The sequence below is a fragment of the Babylonia areolata genome, chromosome 18, assembly GCF_041734735.1.
Source record: "Babylonia areolata isolate BAREFJ2019XMU chromosome 18, ASM4173473v1, whole genome shotgun sequence".
NCBI lineage: Eukaryota > Metazoa > Mollusca > Gastropoda > Neogastropoda > Buccinidae > Babylonia > Babylonia areolata.
Genome location: NC_134893.1, coordinates 68,680,296 through 68,702,845, shown reverse-complemented (window position 1 = coordinate 68,702,845; position 22,550 = coordinate 68,680,296). Strand labels below are relative to the sequence as shown.

Below are 22,550 nucleotides of genomic sequence, written 5' to 3'. Positions count from 1 at the left end.
TTTTATAGTAAGAATGTCCCAGTTCAAAGCTTCATTTAAAATAGGAAGTTTCATGGAACACAGTGGGAGAATGCTGCAGGAAGGGAGAGGTGTTAAACAGGACATAGACGCTTAGGTTGACAGCAGACTGAGAGCTGCTTGACCAGTGGTTTCTCCACTGCTGTGAGAATCCGTTTGCAGCTGATTCTTTTGTGAAGGACTTTTGACTCTCAAACTAGGAGGCAAGACTGCGCTGGCTCTTAGCGCTCATCCTTGGGAGTTAGTAGGACTTGGGGGATAATCCCGACGTTGACTGTCTTAACTCACTCAGTACGGCCAGTCCTCTCTTCTCCTCTACACAGACCCCTCGGATGTCCACTGGGTGTCTGAATGACCCAACCTTTAGCTTCCGTCGTCAGAACTGTGGTATTCTTTGTCAACATTCACCTCTTCAGTATAAGAGCGTTCCGCTTGCAATATTTTGATGATGGTAATTGGGGTGAAACGCTGTTAACGTCGTCTCTTCCGCCATTCGTATGGAGAGAGTTAAAGCCATCTTGGCGCCCAAACGGCAGCTGTCAGTTGGCTCTACCCAGGTAGGCAGCCCTGTCATGCTAATGACTCCGTGTTTGTAAAGCGCTTAGAGCTTAGTCTCCAGCCGAGGATTGGCGCCATATAAGTACTCATCATCATTCATGATAATGGGTGTTTGTAATGTGCTCTACCTGCTTTATACAGGGGCTTTGAGCGGTAATAATCATCGTCATTGAGCGGTTATTTATAAATCATCATTTTCATTGGTTTCTTATTTTTTTTGTCTCGATTGTGTTTCTTGCCACTGTCTGGTTCAGATAAGATTTCGTTGTTGCCATCTCTGTGAATTTTACTACCATGGATTACGTCCTTTCATAGTGGAATCTTTAAGTTTGAAAGATGGTTATTGTGATTATTTGTTGTTTGTTTTTGCTTGGGCAAAGTGGTTAAATCTCAGTTTGACATGTACTTTATTGATGATTTTCTGTTCCCTGGATCAAGTAGTCATATCTCAATTTTATATATAGATAGTCCCTTTTTTATGTCTTCATAGAGTATGTTTTGAATGTTACACGGACAGTTGTTGAAAGTGTAAGATGTGTGAATAGGTGGACATTCATGGGCGAGTAGTATGCTGTATGGTTTGAAATAACTTAATCAGTAATTCCTTTTTTTTTTTTTTTTTTGGCAGAAAGCTCTTAACAGCAGCTGTGTTTAATTATTGTTTGTTTTTGTTTGTTTTTTTAAACATTTATTATTAATCAATAAGGATCTCAGATTTCAGAAAATTGGGAGCATTGCACCAAATAACTTTCAAAATTGTGTGAGGATGATGTCTCTTGGAAAGATTGCAGCAGTGAAAAAGGTTTGTGAATGGGATATGGTTACGTACCATTGTACATCCACATGCTTGTGCATGCGTACACTCTTAAAACTTACTTCATGTTGTGTGAAGTCACCTTGTTTTCATGTGAAGTTATTTGTATTTTATTTATTTATTTATTTATTTATTTTTTTAGTCACAACAGATTTCTCTGTGTGTAATTCGGGCTGCTCTCCCCAGGGAGAGCGCGTCACTAGACTACAGTGCCACCCTTTTTTTTTTTTTTCCCTGCGTGCAGTTTTATTTGTTTTTCCTATCGAAGTGGAATTTTCTACAGATTTTTGCCAGGAACAACCCTTTTGTTGACGTGGGTTCTTTTACGTGCGCTAAGTGCATGCTGCACACGGGACCTCGGTTTATTGTCTCATCCGAATGACTAGTGTCCAGACCACCACTCAAGGTCTAGTGAAGGGGGAGAAAATATCCGTGATTCGAACCAGCGCACTCAGATTCTCTCGCTTCCTAGGTGGACGCGTTACCTGTTGGCCATCACTCCACTGGTTATTTACAGTACTTTACTGCTTGTACAGTAAAGTTGCTACGCTGAGCCATTGAAGAAGTGGATATGGATTCACTGTTCTAATGGCCGTGAAAAGCTGTGGGACCTTTTAACTCGCTCAGTACGGCCAGTCCTCTCTTCTCCTCTACACAGACCCGTCGGTTGTCCAGTGGGTGTCTGAATGACCCAGCCTCGTCAGAACTGTGGTATTCTTTGTCAACATTCACCTCTTCAGTATAAGAGCGTTCCGCTTGCAATATTTTGATGATGGTAATTGGGATGAAATGCTGTTAACGTCGTCTCTTTCGCCGTTCGTATGGAGAGAGTTAACCTTAACTCACTCAGGACGGCAAGTTTTCTCCCTTGCTTTTCCGCACAGACGGCCCTTTTGCCATTATGTATAAAATAATGCCAGTTTTTCACCCCGAATCACCATACCCATGCTGGCTTTCTGCACTTAATTCACTTTCTTCTGCATCATCATCCACCTCTTCGATGTCCAACCCTTCAGTTTGTAGCATTTTAAGTACTTGGGCAACACTAAAACGTTGCTGTCGCTGCCTTGTTCACTCTGCAACACTTTGAGAAGAACCTGCTTCAGACGTCACTTTGCTAACATACTTTAGGCACGCAGAAGATCAAATACGCACGTTAAAGATCCTGTAACCTATGTCAGTGTTCAGTGGGTTATGGAGACACGAAAATACCCAGCATGTATGAACCACGACAGAGTCATCGGCAAGTCGATATTGGTCGTGTAACGGAAAGAAGAAGAAGAAAACATGGGTCTTCTTCTTCTTCTGCGTTCACTCGTATGCACACGAGTGGGCTTTTACATGTATGACCGTTTTTACTCCGCCATGTAGGCAGCCATACTCCGTTTTTGGGGGTGTGCATGCTGGGTATGTTCTTGTTTCCATAACCCACCGAACGCTGACATGGATTACAGGATCTTTAACGTGCATATTTGATCTTCTGCTTGCATATACACACGAAGGGGGTTCAGGCACTAGCAGGTCTGCACATATGTTGACCTGGGAGATCGTAAAAATCTCCACCCTGTTCCCACCAGGCGCTGTCACCTTGATTTGAACCCGGGACCCTCAAATTGAAAGTCCAACGCTTCAACCATTCGGCTATTGTGCCCGTCAGATAACATGGGTCAAAGCTGAGGGAAAAAGTATCGCCTTATGGTTTGTAGAATGCAGTAATTCATCAGATTTACATCAAACATGCTTTGAATCAGCGTCACTCACTGTTCATTCAATTCAACAATCATTAATTATTATATAAAAATTAAAAAAAGAACATGGTCAAGATTTTCTCCCCACCCCCTGAAAAAAAAAAAAGATAATGCATATAATACATAAAACACATTCACGCTCTCTCATACACTAATGAATTATTTGGTTTGCTTAGATACATTTTTCAAACGTGATTCTTATATCTTCACACAGTTGTTTTTTCTGGTCTGTTGTTTGGTTTGTTGGGCAATTTTTCTTTCTTTTCTTGTCGTAAAGTTGTTATGTGGTTACTGTTTTTTTGTTTTTTTTCTCCTGCTCTTTTTTTTTTTTTTTTTTTTCTTATAGCCATCTGTTCTTGCCTTCATTATTTATTGTTTTAGTGTTTGTGTATATGTGTGGTGGTTGTTATTGTAGTTGATGTTCTGCACAAGTGTTTTTTGTTTTATTTTTTAATTAATTCTTTGGGATTTTTTGTTGTTGTAAACGTATCAGTTATCTGATTCCTGATGCATCCTTGTGTTTTTATGTTTGTTATTTATCCTTTTTATTTTTATTTTTTGTCTGTTTGTTATTTTATTGATTTAAAAAGTGAAGGAATGACTAGAAACATGTGTCTTTGTGGTATTCACTTTTGCAGATTGTAAATAGTATGTAAACAGCTGGTGAAATTGTTCATTTTGACAGGTACCATGTTTGTCCATTGAATTTACGCATGCACATGCGTACACACATATGCACTCTCTCTCTCTCTGTCTGTCTCTCTCTCAATGTACAGAGAGAAAGAGAAAGCCTTTCTTCTTCTTTTTTTTTTAAATACTATTTTAAATACCTTTGAATATTTGTCTTGCTCACACAGCATCAGTTTCTGATCAGTTTCAAATGTGGACAGTAGGTATTATACAATAAATTGTGTGCCTTTCATGCTGATCATGATGATTTTTATCTCTCATTTTGGTGATGCATTTGTGAATAGAATATGACCACAACACAAAAAAAAAAAAAAAGAAAAAAAAAGAGAGACGGAAGAAGGTTGTGTCCAAAATGAAAGGAAGCAAAGTGTGTACAGTGTTTAGTTGATGGTATTTGATGCACTAGTATTTTAATGTGCTGTATGTTTCTTTTTTTTTTTGTAGTAGCTGTGTTTCCACATGTGTTAATGGTTGTATTTTAATGTCATATTTACGACGATTGGTGGTACTTTTTTTTTTTTTTTTTTTTTTTTTTTAAACGGAAGAAGCATTTTCATGACACATGACCTTGATGTAATTATACATTATTTATTTGTGTATCTTTGTGTAAATTTGTAGTGGAGTTACACACACACACACACACACACACACACACACACACACACACACTCACACACATATATACAAGTGATGTTTTTATTTGTCGTTGAACTAGTCAGAAATTTACATTGATTGGCATTCTTTTTTGTGTGTCTCCAATACGTGTATTATGTAATTTGAATGGAATCCGTCTCTGGCAGTATGTACTTGCGCAATATATTTAGTGCAGTTTGATGTGTAATGCAAGTTTTCATCTCAGTGTTATATTCTTGCAGTTTGATCTCAGTGTCTTTGTTGTTTTGTTGTTGTTGTTTTTGTGTGTGTCTTTTTTGCCCCTGTAAGTTTTGAAATTTATTTACAACAGGAATATCTCACTCCTTTTTGCACTGCTTTATAGAAGAAAAAAAAGAGAGAAAAAAAAGGCCTTTCACCAGTTGAGTTTGCACGATTCTGTGAAGGTTCCTGGGCTATTTATGCATGAATCTTTACTGTTGCATAGACATAGTGAGGTTTTGGAAGTATACCTTGTATAGAACAGACTGCCTTTATTTTAACAGAATGTTGAAAACCCTTCTATCATTTTAAAAAACAAAAAACAAAAACATGGGCAGATTACGAGTCACTTCAACAAAGGCGAACAGATATTGAATAATGTTGGACGGGCGTAATAGCCATGTGGTTAAAGCGTTGGACTTTCAATCTGAGGATCCGGGGTTTGAATCTTGGTAACTGCGCCTGTTGAGAAAAGGGTGGAGATTTTTCCGATCTCCCACGTCAACGTATCTGCAGACCTGCTAGTGCCTGAACCCCTTTCATGTATATACGCAAGCAGAAGATCAAATACGCACGTTAAAGATCCTGTAATCCATGTCAGCATTTGGTGGGTTATGGAAACAAGAACATGCCCAGCATGCACACCCCCCAAAAACGGGAGTATGGCTGCATACATGGCGGGGTAAAAACGGTCATGCACGTAAAAGCCCACTCGTGTACATACGAGTTAATGTGGGAGTTGCAGCCCACGAACAAAGAAGAAGAAGAGTAATAGTGTCATTATCTGTAAATGCTTGATAAGTTTATGTTGCTGTCAATATCCAGAGATGAACATATAGAACGAATGTATAAGATTAAAAAAAAAAAAAAAATTAAGGTCTATGAACACTTAAATAAAAGAAAACAAATCGGACTATGTTGCCACTGACTGATTATATTGATGAGATTGTGGTTATTTTTTTCCCTGTCAAGTGAATATTACTTTGTGTTCAAAGTTACTCTTCCCCCTCCCACCACCCTCCCTCCGACATAATAAATATTTTTTTCTGGGGATCCTTTTGTTATTTCATTGGTCTTTTTCTTCATGAAATCCTGTAGGTGACGAAATACATACTAAATCTGAAGAAATATGTATTTATTTCTAAAGAACGTGAACCATCATCTGGAGAAATGTATGTATTTATTTCAAAAGGATTGGAAACCTTTTCGCTAGAAATACATGCGTTCATTTCAAATGGTTTTGCAGCCTCATCTGAAGAAACACATGAATTTATTTCAAAAGGACTTAAACCCTTGTCTGAAGAAATATTTTATTTTAATTTCAAGAGGACTTGAAGCATCATCTGAAGAAATTTGTGAATTTCTCGTTCGAAAAAACACATGTATGAATGTCAAAAGCACTTAAACTTAAAGGGAGAAAAAAAAAAAAAAGTAATTGTAATACAACTTGAAAATGCATGCAAATCCATCAGGTTCTGAAATTCAGCTGTAGATATGTAGTGATACTTAGCAACAATAACAAATGATAAATAAACGTTCCTTTTCCACAGTTTTCAAAAATAAAAGTGTTATTTTAATTACTGCAAATAGCAAAACATGGTATCTCGATTTGGAGACATATTTTGAACTTTTTTTCTCTTCAATAAAGGAAATGATGTATGTGTGAATTGTATGGCTGATTGTGTACACAATATTTGGTGCTTGAATTGTTTGATTGTTTAAAACCCATTTCTGTGTGTTTTTGTGAGTATGGTGATTAAAGTGACGTTTTCTTGATGATAACATTTCGTCATGCCTGTGTCCATTAGAATTTGTCATGCAAGTGTCAGGTTGAATGCTTTATTAATGTCTACAAATTTTGCCATGAAAGTTTAAAAAAACCCAAACAACAACAGTTTTTAAAATTATTACCTTTCCAAAAGGCAGGGATGTCAAAGCAGACCAAACTAACTCACTAAACCCAGTCATTTAGAATATGATAACTCTTAAAAATTGGGTTTAACTACACATACTTTACTTTTAAAAATCGGGTTGTAGGTCTTCACAGTCATTTATAATATGATGACTTTTAACTCACTCAGTACAGCCAGTCCTCTCTTCTCCTCTACACAGACCCCTCGGATGTCCAGTGGGTGTCTGAATGACCCAACCTTTAGCTTCCGTCGTCAGAATTGTGGTATTCTTTGTCAACATTCACGTCTTCAGTATAAGAACCTTCCGCTTGCAATATTTTGATGATGGTAATTGGGGTGAAACGCTGTTAACGTCGTCTCTTTCGCCGTTTGTATGGAGAGAGTTAAAAATTGGGTTTAACTACACATACTTTACTTTTTAAAATGAGGTTGCAGGTCTTCTTCTCTTCTTCCTGTTCATGGTCTGAAACGCCCATGTTCAGTCGTAGAGGTCTGTGAGGTGGCTTTTACATGTATGACCATTTTTACTTCGCCGTTGAGGCAGACATACTTTGGTTTCAGGTGGTATGCATGCTGCATGTGTTTGTGTCTCCAGAATCCAACAAACACTGACAAGGATTATGGAACTTTTAAACATGTTTATTTAACGTTCAGCATGTTGATGCGCACAGAGGGGTAAAGGAAGTGGCAAGTTCGCACACTTGTCGACCTGGGAGATCAGAAAAAAAAATCTCCGTTCTAAACCCAGCATCTGCAGCCACACCCCCTCAGGTGACAAGGCTGTCAGCAGAATGTTTAGGACAGTTTGCAGGTCTGCTTTTGTGGTGGACCTTTTGTTGCTTGCAGAGCAAGAAGTAGGTCATATGACATATGGGCAGCCCAGCACTGTAGCTAGGTTCAGACTTTGTTCAGGTAACGTTTCTGCAGAGTTTTTGAATGGATTACTTTGAATACATAATGGCAGATATGTGACAAGAAACACGCTCAAAGTAAACATAGAAGACGAGCAAATAATGGGTGTAATTGTATAAATAATGTCTTGTAAACATGCAAAAATAGTCACCTAAAATGTCCAAAATCCTTTCATCAGAACAGCAATTTCCACGATGAAGTTTTAGCATTTCGGTGACCTGGAAAAAACAGGAAATGGAGATTCTCATGCGCACATGGTTCTTGCTAAAAATAACCAGGGAATCTCCACACAAAATCCAACGAAAGTGGGTTTGCAAAACCCCCCTATTTCTTGACAATTCACATTCATAATGCAGCAGACATCTGCATGTTATTTTCAAGATTTACATCTCATGATCACTTCCTTTGTGTTTTCTCTGTGTTTATTGATGGATCATAGGCTTGAAATTCATTCGTATTTCTTTCCACTTGTAGTCTCCGTTTCGTGATCACCTAGCACCAAGATGGGTCTTTTGTGTGGGTTGTAATGTTTCAACAATATTCTTCTCAAAAGTTACTGAATATGTATTTGTTTCCCATCATATTTGAAAATAACCATAAATTTGTTTCTAATGCAGTTTTTATGTTCTGTTTAGGGGTTTTGCACATTTTCAAACACATTTTCATTCCCCGACGTCTCAAGACTTGTTTTTCCAGGTGACTGCTATCGTTCTGTGTTTTTCTTTTTTCTTTTGTTTTATTTATTTATTTACTTTATTTTGTTTGTTTCTTTTTCTTCAGTACTTTGAAAAACTTGCTGGTGCATGTGTGGTTTTATGATCCTTTCAAATCCAAGACAAATCATCTATGTGTTAGTTATCACTCACAACAGAAGACAAAGCTGGACTATTCTGTTTTCAGGGTAGGTTTTTTGTTGTTGGTGACTGTTTTTTTTGATGAAAATCGTAACCATTTGTTTGGTTATCCACATAAAGAGAAGGGATTCAAAACTGACTCGTGTAAACTAATGGAAAAGCCATGTCTTTGTTTGATTCACAACAGTAGTTTTCACATACAAGGCAACAGGGCTGAATCATTTCCAGAAAACTGGATAGGGTGAATCTAGTCTTTGTTTTAGTTTGTGGGATAAGTTTGGAACATGGTTGAAGGAATAGCTTAGGGTCTGCTTTAGGGTTATGATTCAGTAAATAATGAATAACCCAAGTCATTTCTGTTTTGTGTTTGTTTAAACTTTGCCACCACATCCATCATATCCCAAAGCCTGTTGGTTTTTTTTTTTTTTTTTTTCGAAAGCACACAAAAATAAATCTGTGAAAGAGAGAGAGAGAGAGAGAAAGAGGAGGGGGAGGGGGTGGACGTGTCCAGAACTAAATGATTCAGTTTGTGAATCTCAGATTTAATTAAGGAGGGGGGAAGAAAGGGATCTTTTTTATATGAAAAGAAGAGGAGACATGTTCAGATAATCTTTTAAAAAAGAAGTCAGTATTGTTATCATCATCATTGTTATTATTAGTAGCAATAGTAGTGGTAGTGCATACAAGCATCAATAGTGATGAGGAATAATTCACAGTAGTAATAGTTGTTGTACATGTAAGCATCAATAATAAGAATAATAATGATAATAATCTTAGTAGTAGTAGTGGTAGTAGTTGTATAACTAGTTTCATTTAAATGAATCTATGAGAAATCATGCATGATGTGCCTCGGATAACCGCCTCACCACCCTGTAATGTAATTCTCGTACGTGGGTAATGTGATGCAAAGTCATTCTTCTCATGCCAGTATGAAGTGATTTTCTTGACTGAATCACATTGTGAAGTCAATGTCTGAAATGAATTGTTTTTATTTATTTATTTATTTATTTATTTTAGCATGAATCATTTTTAGGATGTCCCATTTAATAATGAATATTTTGTCAACACAGTAAAAATCTGTACAGTCGTTGACTGTGTTTGGTGCTCTGGATGTCATTGCTTGTGGTGTGTGTCGGTTTTTTTTATTTTTCTTTACAGTAAAAATAGTAGTTGTTTTTTTTTTAACTCGTTCTACCCCCACAGCTACACACCTTTTACAGCTCCCCAGGTGCCAGCTGCATTGCTTGGTTCTAACTTTTTGACAGTTACACGTGACTAAATGCCTGCGTTGACTGAACTACGCCATTGGTCAGTTCCATACTACACACAGTTAGTAGCGGGTTACGACCATACCAGGCTCTTCCGTCCGAGTAATGCAACTGTCTCCAGGACCGTGCTACTACAAAGAAGGTTCCCTAAATTGGTGAAAATTGATGGAGAATGGTTGATTTAATTCATCAAACACAGATTTGTTTTCATTCATCAAACACAGATTCGTTTTCATGCTTCCAAAATCCTTAAAGGGCTCAGTTTAGAATGCTAACTGTACCAAACAAGAATATAGTGTATTGGTGCAAGAATACTTGTACCAGGTCCACAGGGGAAGTAATCATGGTATGAGTTCACTCATACCTGAAGCAGAATGAGTTAAGAAAAGACCACGGCCCTGTTCGAGGTTGGGGGGTGGGAGTGTGAGGGAGGGGATTGCAGGGGGGATAATTCACAAGAAACGTGATAAAAACTTGTCAGCTACATGCACGCCTATTTCAACACCCTGTCCTTTAATAAGTTGTACCTTTTGATGGATTTAAAATGCATTTTTGTTTTCTTCTTTTCTTTTGTGGTTTGATTTGACATTTTATGCAAATCCAGATGGACTAGAGTGAAGAACGGTGGCATAAAATGTGTGCAGAACTTCTTTTTCAATAGTTCACTCCACTGCTTGCTTGACGAGACCATTTTCTAACCAAACTTGATGCTATAAAGCACACACACACATACACAAATGCACACAGATAAACACACTCACACATACACACAACAAACTCTCACAGACACACACACTCACACATACGCACAACAAACTCACACACATACACAAACTCACACACATACGCACAACAAAGACCTTTTTCTAACCAAACTTGATGCTACAAAGCACACACACACTCACACACAGACACACACTCTCATATACACAAAACAAACTCACACACATACACAAACTCACACACACGCACAACAAACTCACACCCAGACACACACTATCACACAACATTCACACACAAAGAAGAAGAAAACAAACTTGGGTTGGATGTTTACTGTCACAGCTTTGTACAAGGGTTTTGTAGAATTCAGAGAAAAAGGAGTTGTATAATTCATCTCTATCTGTACCATTTGACAATAATGCAGTGGATCTTGTAAGCTATCAAAAAACTGATACAACGTGAATCAAATAATTTTTTTTTAACAAAAAAAAACAAAACAAAACCAAAACAAAAAAGAAACCACCCTTGTCATTCTCAAGTGGAGTGTATACAATCATATCAAGGTGAAGGTGAAAAAATGATGCAAACAAAAGGCAATCCAAAACCTGTTTGAAGAAAAACAAAACCAAAAAAAAAAAAAAAAACCCAGCAGAAACACAAAAAAAAAAAAAAAACAACAACACGAAAACAGCATATTCACCATTTAGCAGAACAAAGTGCCAAGACTTGCACCAAAAACAAGTATGCGATGTAAAAAGATGTACAAAATATGAGATCAAACTTGATCCCCCTTCTTTTTTTTTTCTCGCTTCAAGTGAATAAAAAGCACACAGTACCATAACATGAACATGCTGTACAAGAAGTGAACAGATGAAAAATAAAGAACAGAACTGCGACTTAAAGGAAAGAAAAAAAAGTATGTATTTATTATATATTTATCAATAAAATTTTCTAAACTATTTTTTCATTACCAAAGATCCACTTATAAAACAATTTTCATTCACAGCTGACTGAACAATTCATTCACAGTTTGATTATAAAGATATATCTTATACCAGGTAAGAAGACAATTGTCTAAAAATAGATTCTGCCCACAGGAAAATTCTGTTGTTCCCATAAATGGCAAAAGAAAACTGGCTTGTCATGGAGCTGTGATTAATATTTTATAAAACAAACAAAACAAACACACCCCCTCTCTCCTTCCCCATGATTTCAAATGGCTGTCATGGACTTTTAAGACTTTAAATATTTCATCTTACGAACACCATTTAAACAAAAGACGGGATAAAGCTCATTCAAAAAAATTTTTTTTTTTTTTAACATTTTGTAGACAAGTATAGGAATGTTTTGTGTTTTCTTAAACTTTGTCAGAAAGAAAGTGTAAAATGTTGTGTTGTGCAATCATGATCAAAAAGAAACAAAAAAGGTAGTTCTTTGTTGATTTAAAAAAAAGAAAGAAAAAAAAAAGGTATCAAAAACTGGCAAGAACAATAATGTACTCTGCTTTGGCGTATTTACAGATGTGTTCATCTACCCACATGAAAATATACATGTAAACAAATCTAAAAATAATGGCTGCAACCACTAGCAAGCAGACAACAATTGCGACAAACATGATTCACCTACAAATTATCTTCATGTCAAAGTACTATGACAATGAATGAAAATACACTCGCTCTCTTAACTTATACATTTTCTCACCCACAATCAAAAGCTTAGACGTATGCGACTTGCCTTTCACCAAACAGAAAAGAACATGGTTTATATTCATAAATTTGACTAAATCTGCATTCTTATTTAAAAAAAATATCTACCACACTAACAATTTATTGGAAATATTCAGCAAATTCTAAAAAAGCAACTGAATCTGCATTTTTATTATCATAAAAAAAACAAACCAACAAGAATCCACTGGAAAAATTCAGAAAAGTCAAGGAAGGTAATGAAAATGCATTCTTACCATTAAAGCATACCTACCACACCAATAACGGAAAAATTCAACAAATTCAAAAAAACGTTAACAAATTTCCATTCTTGTTATAAAAAAACAAACGACAACAACAAAACCTGCCATATCTACATTACTTTATACAAAAGATTCAACAACAACAACAACAACAAAAAAAGCAAACAAATCTGTATTCTTATAAAAAATACAAAAAAAAAAAAAAAAAACCACAAACCATATCCACACTATTCACTGGAAAAAAAAAAAAAAAAAAAATTGCTTTCATCTAATAAAAAACAACAACATGACCTGCCAATCCTTGAACAATTCTTTGGAAAAATTCAGCAAATTAAAAACAAAACAAAAAAAAAAACCGCTCTAACAAATATGTATTATTTATTATTATAAAAAAACAAAAAGAAAACACTCCGACATCATTTCATTGGAAAAATTCAGCAAGTCAAAAACATAAAAAACAAAAAACAAAAAAAAAGACCCAAAAAGCAAAATGACCATACAAACGTACGATGATAGAAGCATTGCAAGAAATCACCAACACTGAGAACAACAAAAGTGATTCGTTTATGCATCTCCAATCTAGTACACCTTCAGAATATTTCTTCACATTAGTAGGTAAAAGGTTTGTCTCTGAATTTGTACATCTCCATAATTCCTGATCAAAAGTTAAGAACAAAGCAGAGATGCATGCTGAGAAATCGTTGCATCGATATATATATATATATATATATATAATTACATTACATCCTCTTCATCTTCTTACACGATGTTGACAGTTTCACACAGTCCTTAAATCTATACGCTAATTTCACGGACACAGGGTAATTGCTAATGGTAATGAAATATGTGCTGTGTTGTGCCATACTGTGTCAAAAAGTGCTTTGATGTGTTGTATTGTGCTGTGTCATGTCACTCAATGTTGCACCGTGATGTGAAGTGTCACGTTGTGAGAAAACTGCAGCTTCTCTGAATCCAAAGTAGCCTTTCAGACATGAACTGGACATGGTAAAAAAAAGAAAAAAGAAAAAGAAAAAAAGGAGTACTTTTGTCCATTAAGTCAGATGCCTTGCAATCACTCCTTGGTTGATTCTTTTTAACCTCCCACCAAATTCATTATTCAAATTTGTTCATAAACTCACAAAGAAATGGTGCACTCCTTTTTGAATGGTAGAGATGGTTACCAGTTGTTATAAGAATCATACACATTACTGTGTAAATTGGCAAAGAAAAAGAAAAAAAAAGTACATAGCCATACAAATACTTTGTACAGGAACACAATTTATTCCAGACATCAAATCGCACCAAACAGATATACAAGGATGTGAACATAAAAAGAGAAATCTACAGAGTGTTAGAAAAGCATTATAATTTATTACCTTAGACTAAAGTACAGAACAACAATTCCAATAACCTGTTCACACATCACAGTCAATAGCAAGAACCATGACAGAACCTGTTTGGAAATGATAGTTAAACTTCACTCATAAAAAAAAACAAACAGTTAATAAATAATTACATTACATCCTCTTCATCTTCTTACACGATGTTGACAGTTTCACACAGCATACGTACAAAAGTCCAGTAATTTGTTCTCAATGAGAAGGAATCAGCTGTTTGATTGAAACAGCAGTTTTTGACCAGGTAGTAAAAGCTTGGGAGTTGAATTTTTCTGTTCTGTGTCCACAATAATTATTAGACCACTATGTCCTTTGCTATGCATATAACTTACCTTTACTTTATTATACCGGTCATGAAACTTAAGTTCTCTCTCTTTTTGTGTGTGTGTGCAGGACAAATGACTGGAAAGTGAAAGACACAAAATCACTGACCTGGGTTTTGCTGTCCGTTACAGATAAACACATCGGATGGACACACCAAATTGGATTTTCTCTACAAATGGATATCCTAAACTGGATTTACTCTAAGTGACAGATGCACTTGATTGGAATTACTTAATTGGATTTACTCTAAATTAAGAACACAACTAAACTGGATTTACTCTACATTATGGGCACACTGAATTACTTCACATTATGAACACCCTAGAGTGGATTTACACTCTACACATTATCATGAGCACCCCAAAACTGGATTTACTCTTTTACTCTGGACCCACCAACATGGCTATACTCTCTCCATTATGCACGCACTAAACCAGAACTGACTCTATGTTCACTCTACATCAGGGGGGGACAAATTGGTCTCCAGTCCCCATGCGGATGTCGTTGTTCACCATCCCTCTCTCCCTTCCCCTCTCACCTCACACACTTGGTACTAACGTCAAAAGCATTACAAAAACCAGCTGGCGAGAGAGAGAGAGAGGGGGACGGATAGGACGACACAAAGGGTTGAAGAAGCACGACCTTGGTGAGCAGGTCGTGTGACGACACCAAACGCTGAAAAGTCTAGCGGCAGTCAATGAGGGAGAAAGGGAGGGAGGGAGAGAGAGAGAGAATGAGGGGAGAAGATCAGGTGCTACGACTGCTAGCTTGACCAGAAAAGGGTGGGGGTCAGGGGGGTGGGGGTGGGGGTAATAGGGGGGGAGGGGTGGTGCCTCGTGGTAGCGACGGATCTAGGACGAGTGGAACTGCTGGTAGGTGGAATACCACAGCTCTCCGGAATGTTTCAGCGTCCTGGTGACACACACACACACACACAGACAAATCAACTTTTGTTGCAAAAGCTACCACAAATGATAAATTACAGACCTCAAGACCTTGATATTTTTGTATCTAATAATAATAATGTCAATTTCAACTGACTCAACACTCAAGACTGGTTTACAAGGAGTCTGCAAACAAATACAGAAAGTCATTTTTTGACATGTGCAAAAGTAAACTACAACTTAACTAGAGTATCTTAAGAAGATATAATGTACATAAAAATGTAATACATTCTGGGCAGAATGAATGCTTTTCTCTCTTGTACTTGATGATTTAATTTATGTGCAACACTTTAGTTCAGAACATGTACTTTATGTCATGAAGTCTAGTTTCCAGTCCCCCGCCCAACCCCAAAATATTTTTTTTCTGAATTTTTTTCATGTTTTAGCAGTTTTGACTTTTGTATCCAATATATGTCCTTATGCAAATTTATCATTTGTTGTTAAAGACAAAAAACATGCAAAAAAAAAAAAAAAAAAAATCTAAATGTGAGCATGATCTGCTTGCATAGTTAACTGACTGCAAATGCCATACAAATGAATTGGGAAATTTATACAGAAGAGTTAAAATGGTTAAACCCATTCATTCCACCCAGAACGGATTACATTTTAATGGACATTTTTTTATATATTTTTTTTTAACATACTTCGTTTTCTCCGCATAGGCGCGTAGTAGTTTGCACAGGACTGGAATCAGACCCCTGCCGGAGTCTGTACTGGTGGGTCACGGTATCAGTATGTGTAATTAAATTGTGTTTACTTTTGCATTTATCTGATCTGAAACGCTGCTCAGAACAGGTGCAAAATTGGGTGTGAGGGGGGAGGGTGATAGGGGTGAGGTGGGTGGGTGGGTGCATGTGCGCACGCCTGCATGTTCCATTCCCCTGCCTATTTTTGTTGTTGTTGTTGTTGCTGTTGTTGAACTCTGATGTCAGCCAATGCAAGTCAACAGTAAACAGCACACAAAAACTAAACTCTGAACTACTGCAGGGATGCCCTCAGAAGTGCTGATGAGACAACACGGAGCCATCAACCGTGTGGGAGTAATGCAAATATGTCAATGCATGCCCAACCTCACCACCACTCCCACCCCTAAGTAAACAAAAACAAAAAAAAGAGGGGGGGTTAAAAAAAAGAAGAAGAAAAGAAATGACACGTAAGCGACACAGCATGCGAAAACAAACCCAGCTCAAGTTGGAATTCATAATTTATGTACTTAAAAAAAAAAAAGAAAGAAAGAAAAAAGAAAAAGGATCTATCAAAATTTTCTTTCTATTATGTTTTCAAAGTTGGTGTGCCCCAAAAGAACAAAATAAAATGGAGAAACCGGCTCGTAAAAAAAAAACAACCCAAAAAACACCTATATATTTGCCTACTTGTAACGTTAGAAGAATTATCGTGAACATGTATTGGTGTCAAAAGATTCAAAATTAAGTAAACTATAAACTTCTATATGAAAAAAAAACACACAAGAAAATCAAAATTTTCTTTCTGTACTCAAACAAAGTCTAGAATGCCGACCATGAGAGAGAGTAGTCAATGGTGACAGTGAATGTTCAAATGAGAGACAAAGGCCACATTTGTGTTTCAACAAAAAAATATTTCCCATAATGCTGATAAATCTTTTGAACTTCGGCTTTAGATCCCAGATCAAAATAACGCTTACTAATTGCAGTCATTAAGTGTACTGCCACAACATCGGCTGACGGAATTTCAAAAAAGCCTGGCGTTGAATGCATGGAACATTGCAACTTCAGTGACAAATGTGTGCAGCCTCACCAACAGCGCATGCACATGAAAACATTAAAAATACTACAGTTTCACAGTTTTATGCTAAAATTCTTACCGACAACAAAGGCAAGACTTCAAAGATGCAAAACTCCATGAAAAAGTTTTTAAAAAAGAAAAGAAAAAAAAGTCCTAATGATCAGGTAAAAGGCTGATAAAGCCTAAAAGCCGAGGCATATGATATGAAATTTGTAAAAATCTCCATATTCATTATTTTGACCCCAATGACATGTTTCCGAGCATAGCTAAGAACAGCTGGCTGCGACTTTAGCCGGGTTTTCGCATGCTGCCTCACACATAATAATAAAAACTAGAAAAAGTGCTGAATACTAACTTGACGATGTCGGCGAAAGCGCGGTAGAGAGACTTGACCTGGTAGTCAATGCCGTGCTTCTGACACAGGGACTTGACCATGGGCGCTATCTTGTACAGGTTGTGTCTGGGCATGGTGGGAAACAGGCTGCATGACAAAAAATAAAAGATAAAAATAATATGAAATTAAAAATTAAAAAAATGGACACATCAGATTTAAAAAAAATTTTTTTATATTCACATAAAATATATTCAGATATATGAAGGAAACCAGAACACAGCTAAATTACCATCCTGAATGATTAGATATATATATATACATATATATACGTGTGTATGTGTGTGTGTGTGTGTATAGATATATATATATACATAGACAGATAGATATGCATGCGTGTGTGTGTGTGTGTGTGTGTGTGTGTGTGTGAGTGTGTATATATATACATGTGTATGCATGTGCGTGTGCGCGTGCGTGTGTGTATGTATGTGTGTGTATATATATATATATATATATATATATATATATATATATATATATATATATATATATATATATGTGAAGAGAGAGAGAGAGAGAGAGAGAGAGAGAGAGAGATTTTACATACACATACACATATTAAGTCACACATGTCCATGTAGACATAAACACAAACATACAAACATAAATGCACACAAGTTCAAATCAAATGTTCCAGTTTTGAAAACAAGGCACACGATAGAAAACGTTAAAATTTCAGTTCAGACATAACAGCAGACAGAGAGAATGTTTACTCTATCTCACTGTGTGTATATCGTCTGCCTCCAGACACCCACTTCACTGTCCATCTCCTACATTCAATATACTTGACTTTGATACGTAGACCTGACGGGCGCATAGCCGAGTGGTTAAAGCGTTGGACTTTCAATCTGAGGGTGACTTGACTTACTTGACTTATTCCTCTTGATTCCGTGGGGAACATAGGGCCGCAACAACACTCCTCCAACGCACCCGGCTCTGGCTGGTCCTCTTCAGTTCGGCCCACGTCATTCCGGCCGCCCTTGTCTCTGCCTCAATGCTTCTCCGCCAGTTCTGCTTCGGACGGCCAACTTTCCTTTTCCCCTGTGGGTTCCAATCAAGAGCCTGCCTTGTGATGTTTGTTGCAGGCTTGCGTAGTGTATGGCCTATCCGTCCCCATTTCCGTTTCTTGATTTCCGTCTCCAGTGGGGCCTGTTTTGTCATGTTCCAAAGTTCTTCATTGGAGACAACCTCTGGCCATCTGATGTTCAGGATGTTTCTTAGACATCTGTTGGTGAATGTCTGAAGCTTGTGGGTGCTGGTCTTTGTCACTCTCCATGTCTCTGAGCCATAGAGTAGAACCGACTTCACGTTGGTATTAAAAATCCGGATCTTGTTGAGGGTCCCGGGTTCGAATCATGGTGACGGCACCTGGTGGGTAAAGGGTGGAGATTTTTACGATCTCCCAGGTCAACATATGTGCAGACCTGCTTTGTGCCTGAACCCCCTTCGTGTGTATATGCAAGCAGAAGATCAAATACGCACGTTAAAGATCCTGTAATCCATTTCAGTGTTTGGTGGGTTATGGAAACAAGAACATACCCAGCATGCACACCCCCGAAAACGGAGTATGGCTGCCTACATGGCAGGGTAAAAACGGTCATACACGTAAAAGCCCACTCATGTGCATACGAGTGAACGCAGAAGAAGATACGTAGACTAGAGGTGAGATTGCACTGGCTCTTAGTTCTGCAGCCTTGGGGGCTAGCTGGCCTTTGGGGACCATCCCAATGCTGATTGCCCTAATGCCCTCTTGACCGAGACAGTGGGGATGTAACTTAAGCAAGACACTCTCCACTATAATCAAATTCTGAATCAGATAGTCAGGACAGCAGCTGCCCACCTCTGTCGTTCTGATGGTCATAGCTGGACGTGACTGACCATACTCACCGGTGCTCAATACTGTTCTGATGGATATACAGCCACCATACTCACTGGTGCTCAATATTGTTCTGATGGATATACAACCACCATATTCACCGGTGCTCAATACTGTTCTGATGGATATACAACCACCATATTCACCGGTGCTCAATATTGTTCTGATGGATATACAACCACCATACTCACCGGTGCTCAATATTGTTCTGATGGATATACAACCACCATATTCACTGGTGCTCAATATTGTTCTGATGGATATACAATCACCATATTCACTGGTGCTCAATACTGTTCTGATGGATATACAACCACCATATTCACCGGTGCTCAATATTGTTCTGATGGATATACAACCACCATATTCACCGGTGCACAATACTGTTCTGATGGATATACAACCACCATATTCACCGGTGCTCAATATTGTTCTGATGGATATACAACCACCATATTCACCGGTGCTCAATATTGTTCTGATGGTATTACAATCACCATATTGTCAAAACCGGTGACACATTAATACTGTTTGATGGTATCTCACACTCGCCCATATTCTACCGGAGGTGCCCCCCAATACGTGCTCTAAATGGATATAAAACCACCAAATCATACACCCGGTGTCAATATTGTCTGAATTGGATAGTCATCAAATACCACCAGAGTTATGATGCATAAGATATTGATTCTAATGGATATAATGCGTCCATCAACCACTGCGGACAATAGCGAATAGGGAATCAGGTGAGATGGCGTACAGATGAGTTAAACACGTAGCCCCCTACTTTACTTAGCGCAACTAATCGAAAGTGAGATTAGGTCGTGTAGGTAACAGTGTTGAAAACCGCTAAGTTTGAGGGGATCAATCAGGAAATTCTAGGGTATCTTTGCATAAATCCGCCTTCACGTCCATGGGCACGTGGTTCATGCACAGGCTAACACTGGGCTCTCCCAACACGTGCAGGCTGAAAGTAAACTGGGCCTCACACTGTTCAAGTGCATACAATAATTTATGCCTCTTAGAAGGTAAACCAATGTACTTGAGAACAAAAAAATCAAGAAAGCATTGCAAAAACAATTAAAAATGTTAAAGTGGGAGGTTCTAATTACAAGGAATGTGTGAAGACAAGAGAATATAGCATTTTAATGACAAAAATAAATGAGGCGGTCCATGCGATCACCTCAGTGGACATGGAAGGAACGAGAAGGGGGACTCAAAGGGTTAAGCAGACTTTACAGCCATGAGGTTCACTCCTGTGTTAGAGTCGCACAAGCGGCCAATTTTTTCGTTCACGAAACCTATGCAATCGATTTAAGGTCGTGTAGGGTAAACAAGATTTGCGCTACACCCTTACACAGTGTTAGTGGGTTATTTCCCTCAGAAATAGTTGGTAGGAGTATTTGAATAGACGATAGACCCGACCATGCAAACTACATTTTATACAAGATACACCACTTGGGCAGCCAAAGGGTTGCCCCTAACTAAATTCTGTAATTCTGTAAAAACTTAATAAACAAATAAATGAACACTTGGAGAAGAAAACAAATACACCTGTTGACAGGCAAAAAAAACCTAACTAAATATATGAACACTTGGAGAGGAAAAAAAATACACTATTGACAGGCAAAAAACAAACAAACAACTAACAAAATAAATAAATGAACACTTGGAGAGGAAAACAAACACACTATTGATAGGCAAAAAACCCCAACTAACTAAATAAATAAATGAAAACTTGAAGAGGAAAACAAATACACCTGCTGACAGGCAAAAAAAAATGAACTAAATAAGTAAATGAACACTTGGAGAGGAAAACAAAATACACCTGTTGACAGGAAAAAAAACAAATAAATAAATAAATGAACACTTGGAGAGGAAAACAAATACACCTGTTGACAGGAAAAAAAACAACTAAATAAATAAATGAACACTTGAAGAGGAAAACAAATACACCTGCTGACAGGCAAAAAAACCCCTAAATAAATAAATAAATGAACACTTGGAAAGGAAAACAAAATACACCTGCTGACAGGCAAAAAACCCTAACTAAATAAATAAATGAACACTTGGAGAGGAAAACAACATACACCTGTTGACAGGCAAAAAAAACAACTACCTAAATAAATATATGAACACTTGGAGAGGAAAACAAATACACCTGTTGACAGGCAAAAAAAAACCCTAACTAAATATATGAACACTTGGAAAGGAAAACAAAATACACCTGCTGACAGGCAAAAAACCCTAAATAAATATATGAACACTTGGAGAGGAAAACAACATACACCTGTTGACAGGCAAAAAAACAACTAACTAAATATATGAACACTTGGAGAGGAAAACAAATACACCTGTTGACAGGCAAAAAAACCCCTAAATAAATATATGAACACTTGGAGAGGAAAACAACATACACCTGTTGACAGGCAAAAAAACACAACTAACTAAATAAATAAATGAAAACTTGAAGAGGAAAACAAATACATCTGCTGACAGGCAAAAAAACCGAGTAAGTAAATGAACACTTGGAGAGGAAAACAAAATACACCTGTTGACAGGGGAAAAAAAAAAAAAAAAAAAAGACAGGAAAAAAAAAAAAAGGCAGCGCTGCACTGTAGCAAAGCACTCCCCCTGATGAGAACAGCCCAAATTCAACACAGGAAATGTGTTGTGACAAGGAGGAAGGAGGAAGAATGGTTAAGATGCTCAGCTGTCAGACAGTCCCTGAGAGTGTGGGTTCGAATCCCGCTCTCGCCCTTTCTCCCAAGTTTTACTGGAAAATCAAACCAAGCGCCCAGTCCTTCGGATGAGAGATGATAAACCGAGGTCCCGTGCGTAGCACGCATTTGGCGCACTGAAAAAGAACCCATGGCAACGAGAGCGCTGTCCTCTGGTAAAAATTCTGCAGGGGAAATCCACTCCGATAGGTACAGAATATACATGCATGCACTCAAGGCCTGACTCAGCACGATGGGTTATGATGCTGGTAAGGCATCTGCTAAGCAGATGAGGTGTAGCATATATGCATTTGTACGAACACCAAAGACGTGGAACAAGCTCCCTGATAACCTCCGTCATTCTGATTCCTTCGCATCTTTTAAATCTCGTCTCAAAACTCACCTTTTCCCTCGGCAGTAAGTTCAATTGTGGCAGGTCCACTTCCTTTGCGTTACCTGTGCTTGACTATGCATGTACACATATATGTACGTGTACATAACTACATGCATGTATATGAATGTGTATTGTGTGTGTGTGCGTTTATGTAAGTTTGTGCCTGCCTATGTGTGCGTATGTGTTAGGGTAGCTGTTAGATACACATGTATTGTTAAAATGTATGTATGCAGTGTGTGTGTGTGTGTGTGTGTGTGTGTGTGTGTGTGTGTGTGTGTGTGTGTAGTCATATTTTGGTGTGTGTATGTAACATAGATGTAATGTTTTATGTTAACAAAGCGTTTTTGTAAAAGCACCTAGAGCAGATTTCTGGATAGTGTGCTATATAAGTATCCATTATTATTAT

General features: G+C 37.6%; 2 protein-coding genes across 2 annotated transcripts in view; one reads left to right on the top strand and one right to left on the bottom strand.

Moving 5' to 3' along the window:
* Nucleotides 1-14,225, top strand: part of LOC143293028 (cyclin-Y-like) — a 32,193-nt gene extending 17,968 nt beyond the window's left edge. Inside the window, exon 8 of the mRNA XM_076603837.1 lies at nt 14,125-14,225. Within this exon, the coding sequence (XP_076459952.1) occupies nt 14,125-14,133 (9 nt within the window). The 3' untranslated portion in view covers nt 14,134-14,225. The remainder of the gene's footprint in view (nt 1-14,124) is intronic.
* Nucleotides 10,683-22,550, bottom strand: part of LOC143292326 (acyl-CoA 6-desaturase-like) — a 36,631-nt gene continuing 24,763 nt past the window's right edge. The window contains exons 12-14 of the mRNA XM_076602516.1: nt 19,940-19,997; nt 17,119-17,258; nt 10,683-14,967 (exon numbers count right to left, since the gene is read on the bottom strand). Of these exons, the coding sequence (XP_076458631.1) occupies nt 14,907-14,967; nt 17,119-17,258; nt 19,940-19,997 (259 nt within the window). The 3' untranslated portion in view covers nt 10,683-14,906. The remainder of the gene's footprint in view (nt 14,968-17,118; nt 17,259-19,939; nt 19,998-22,550) is intronic.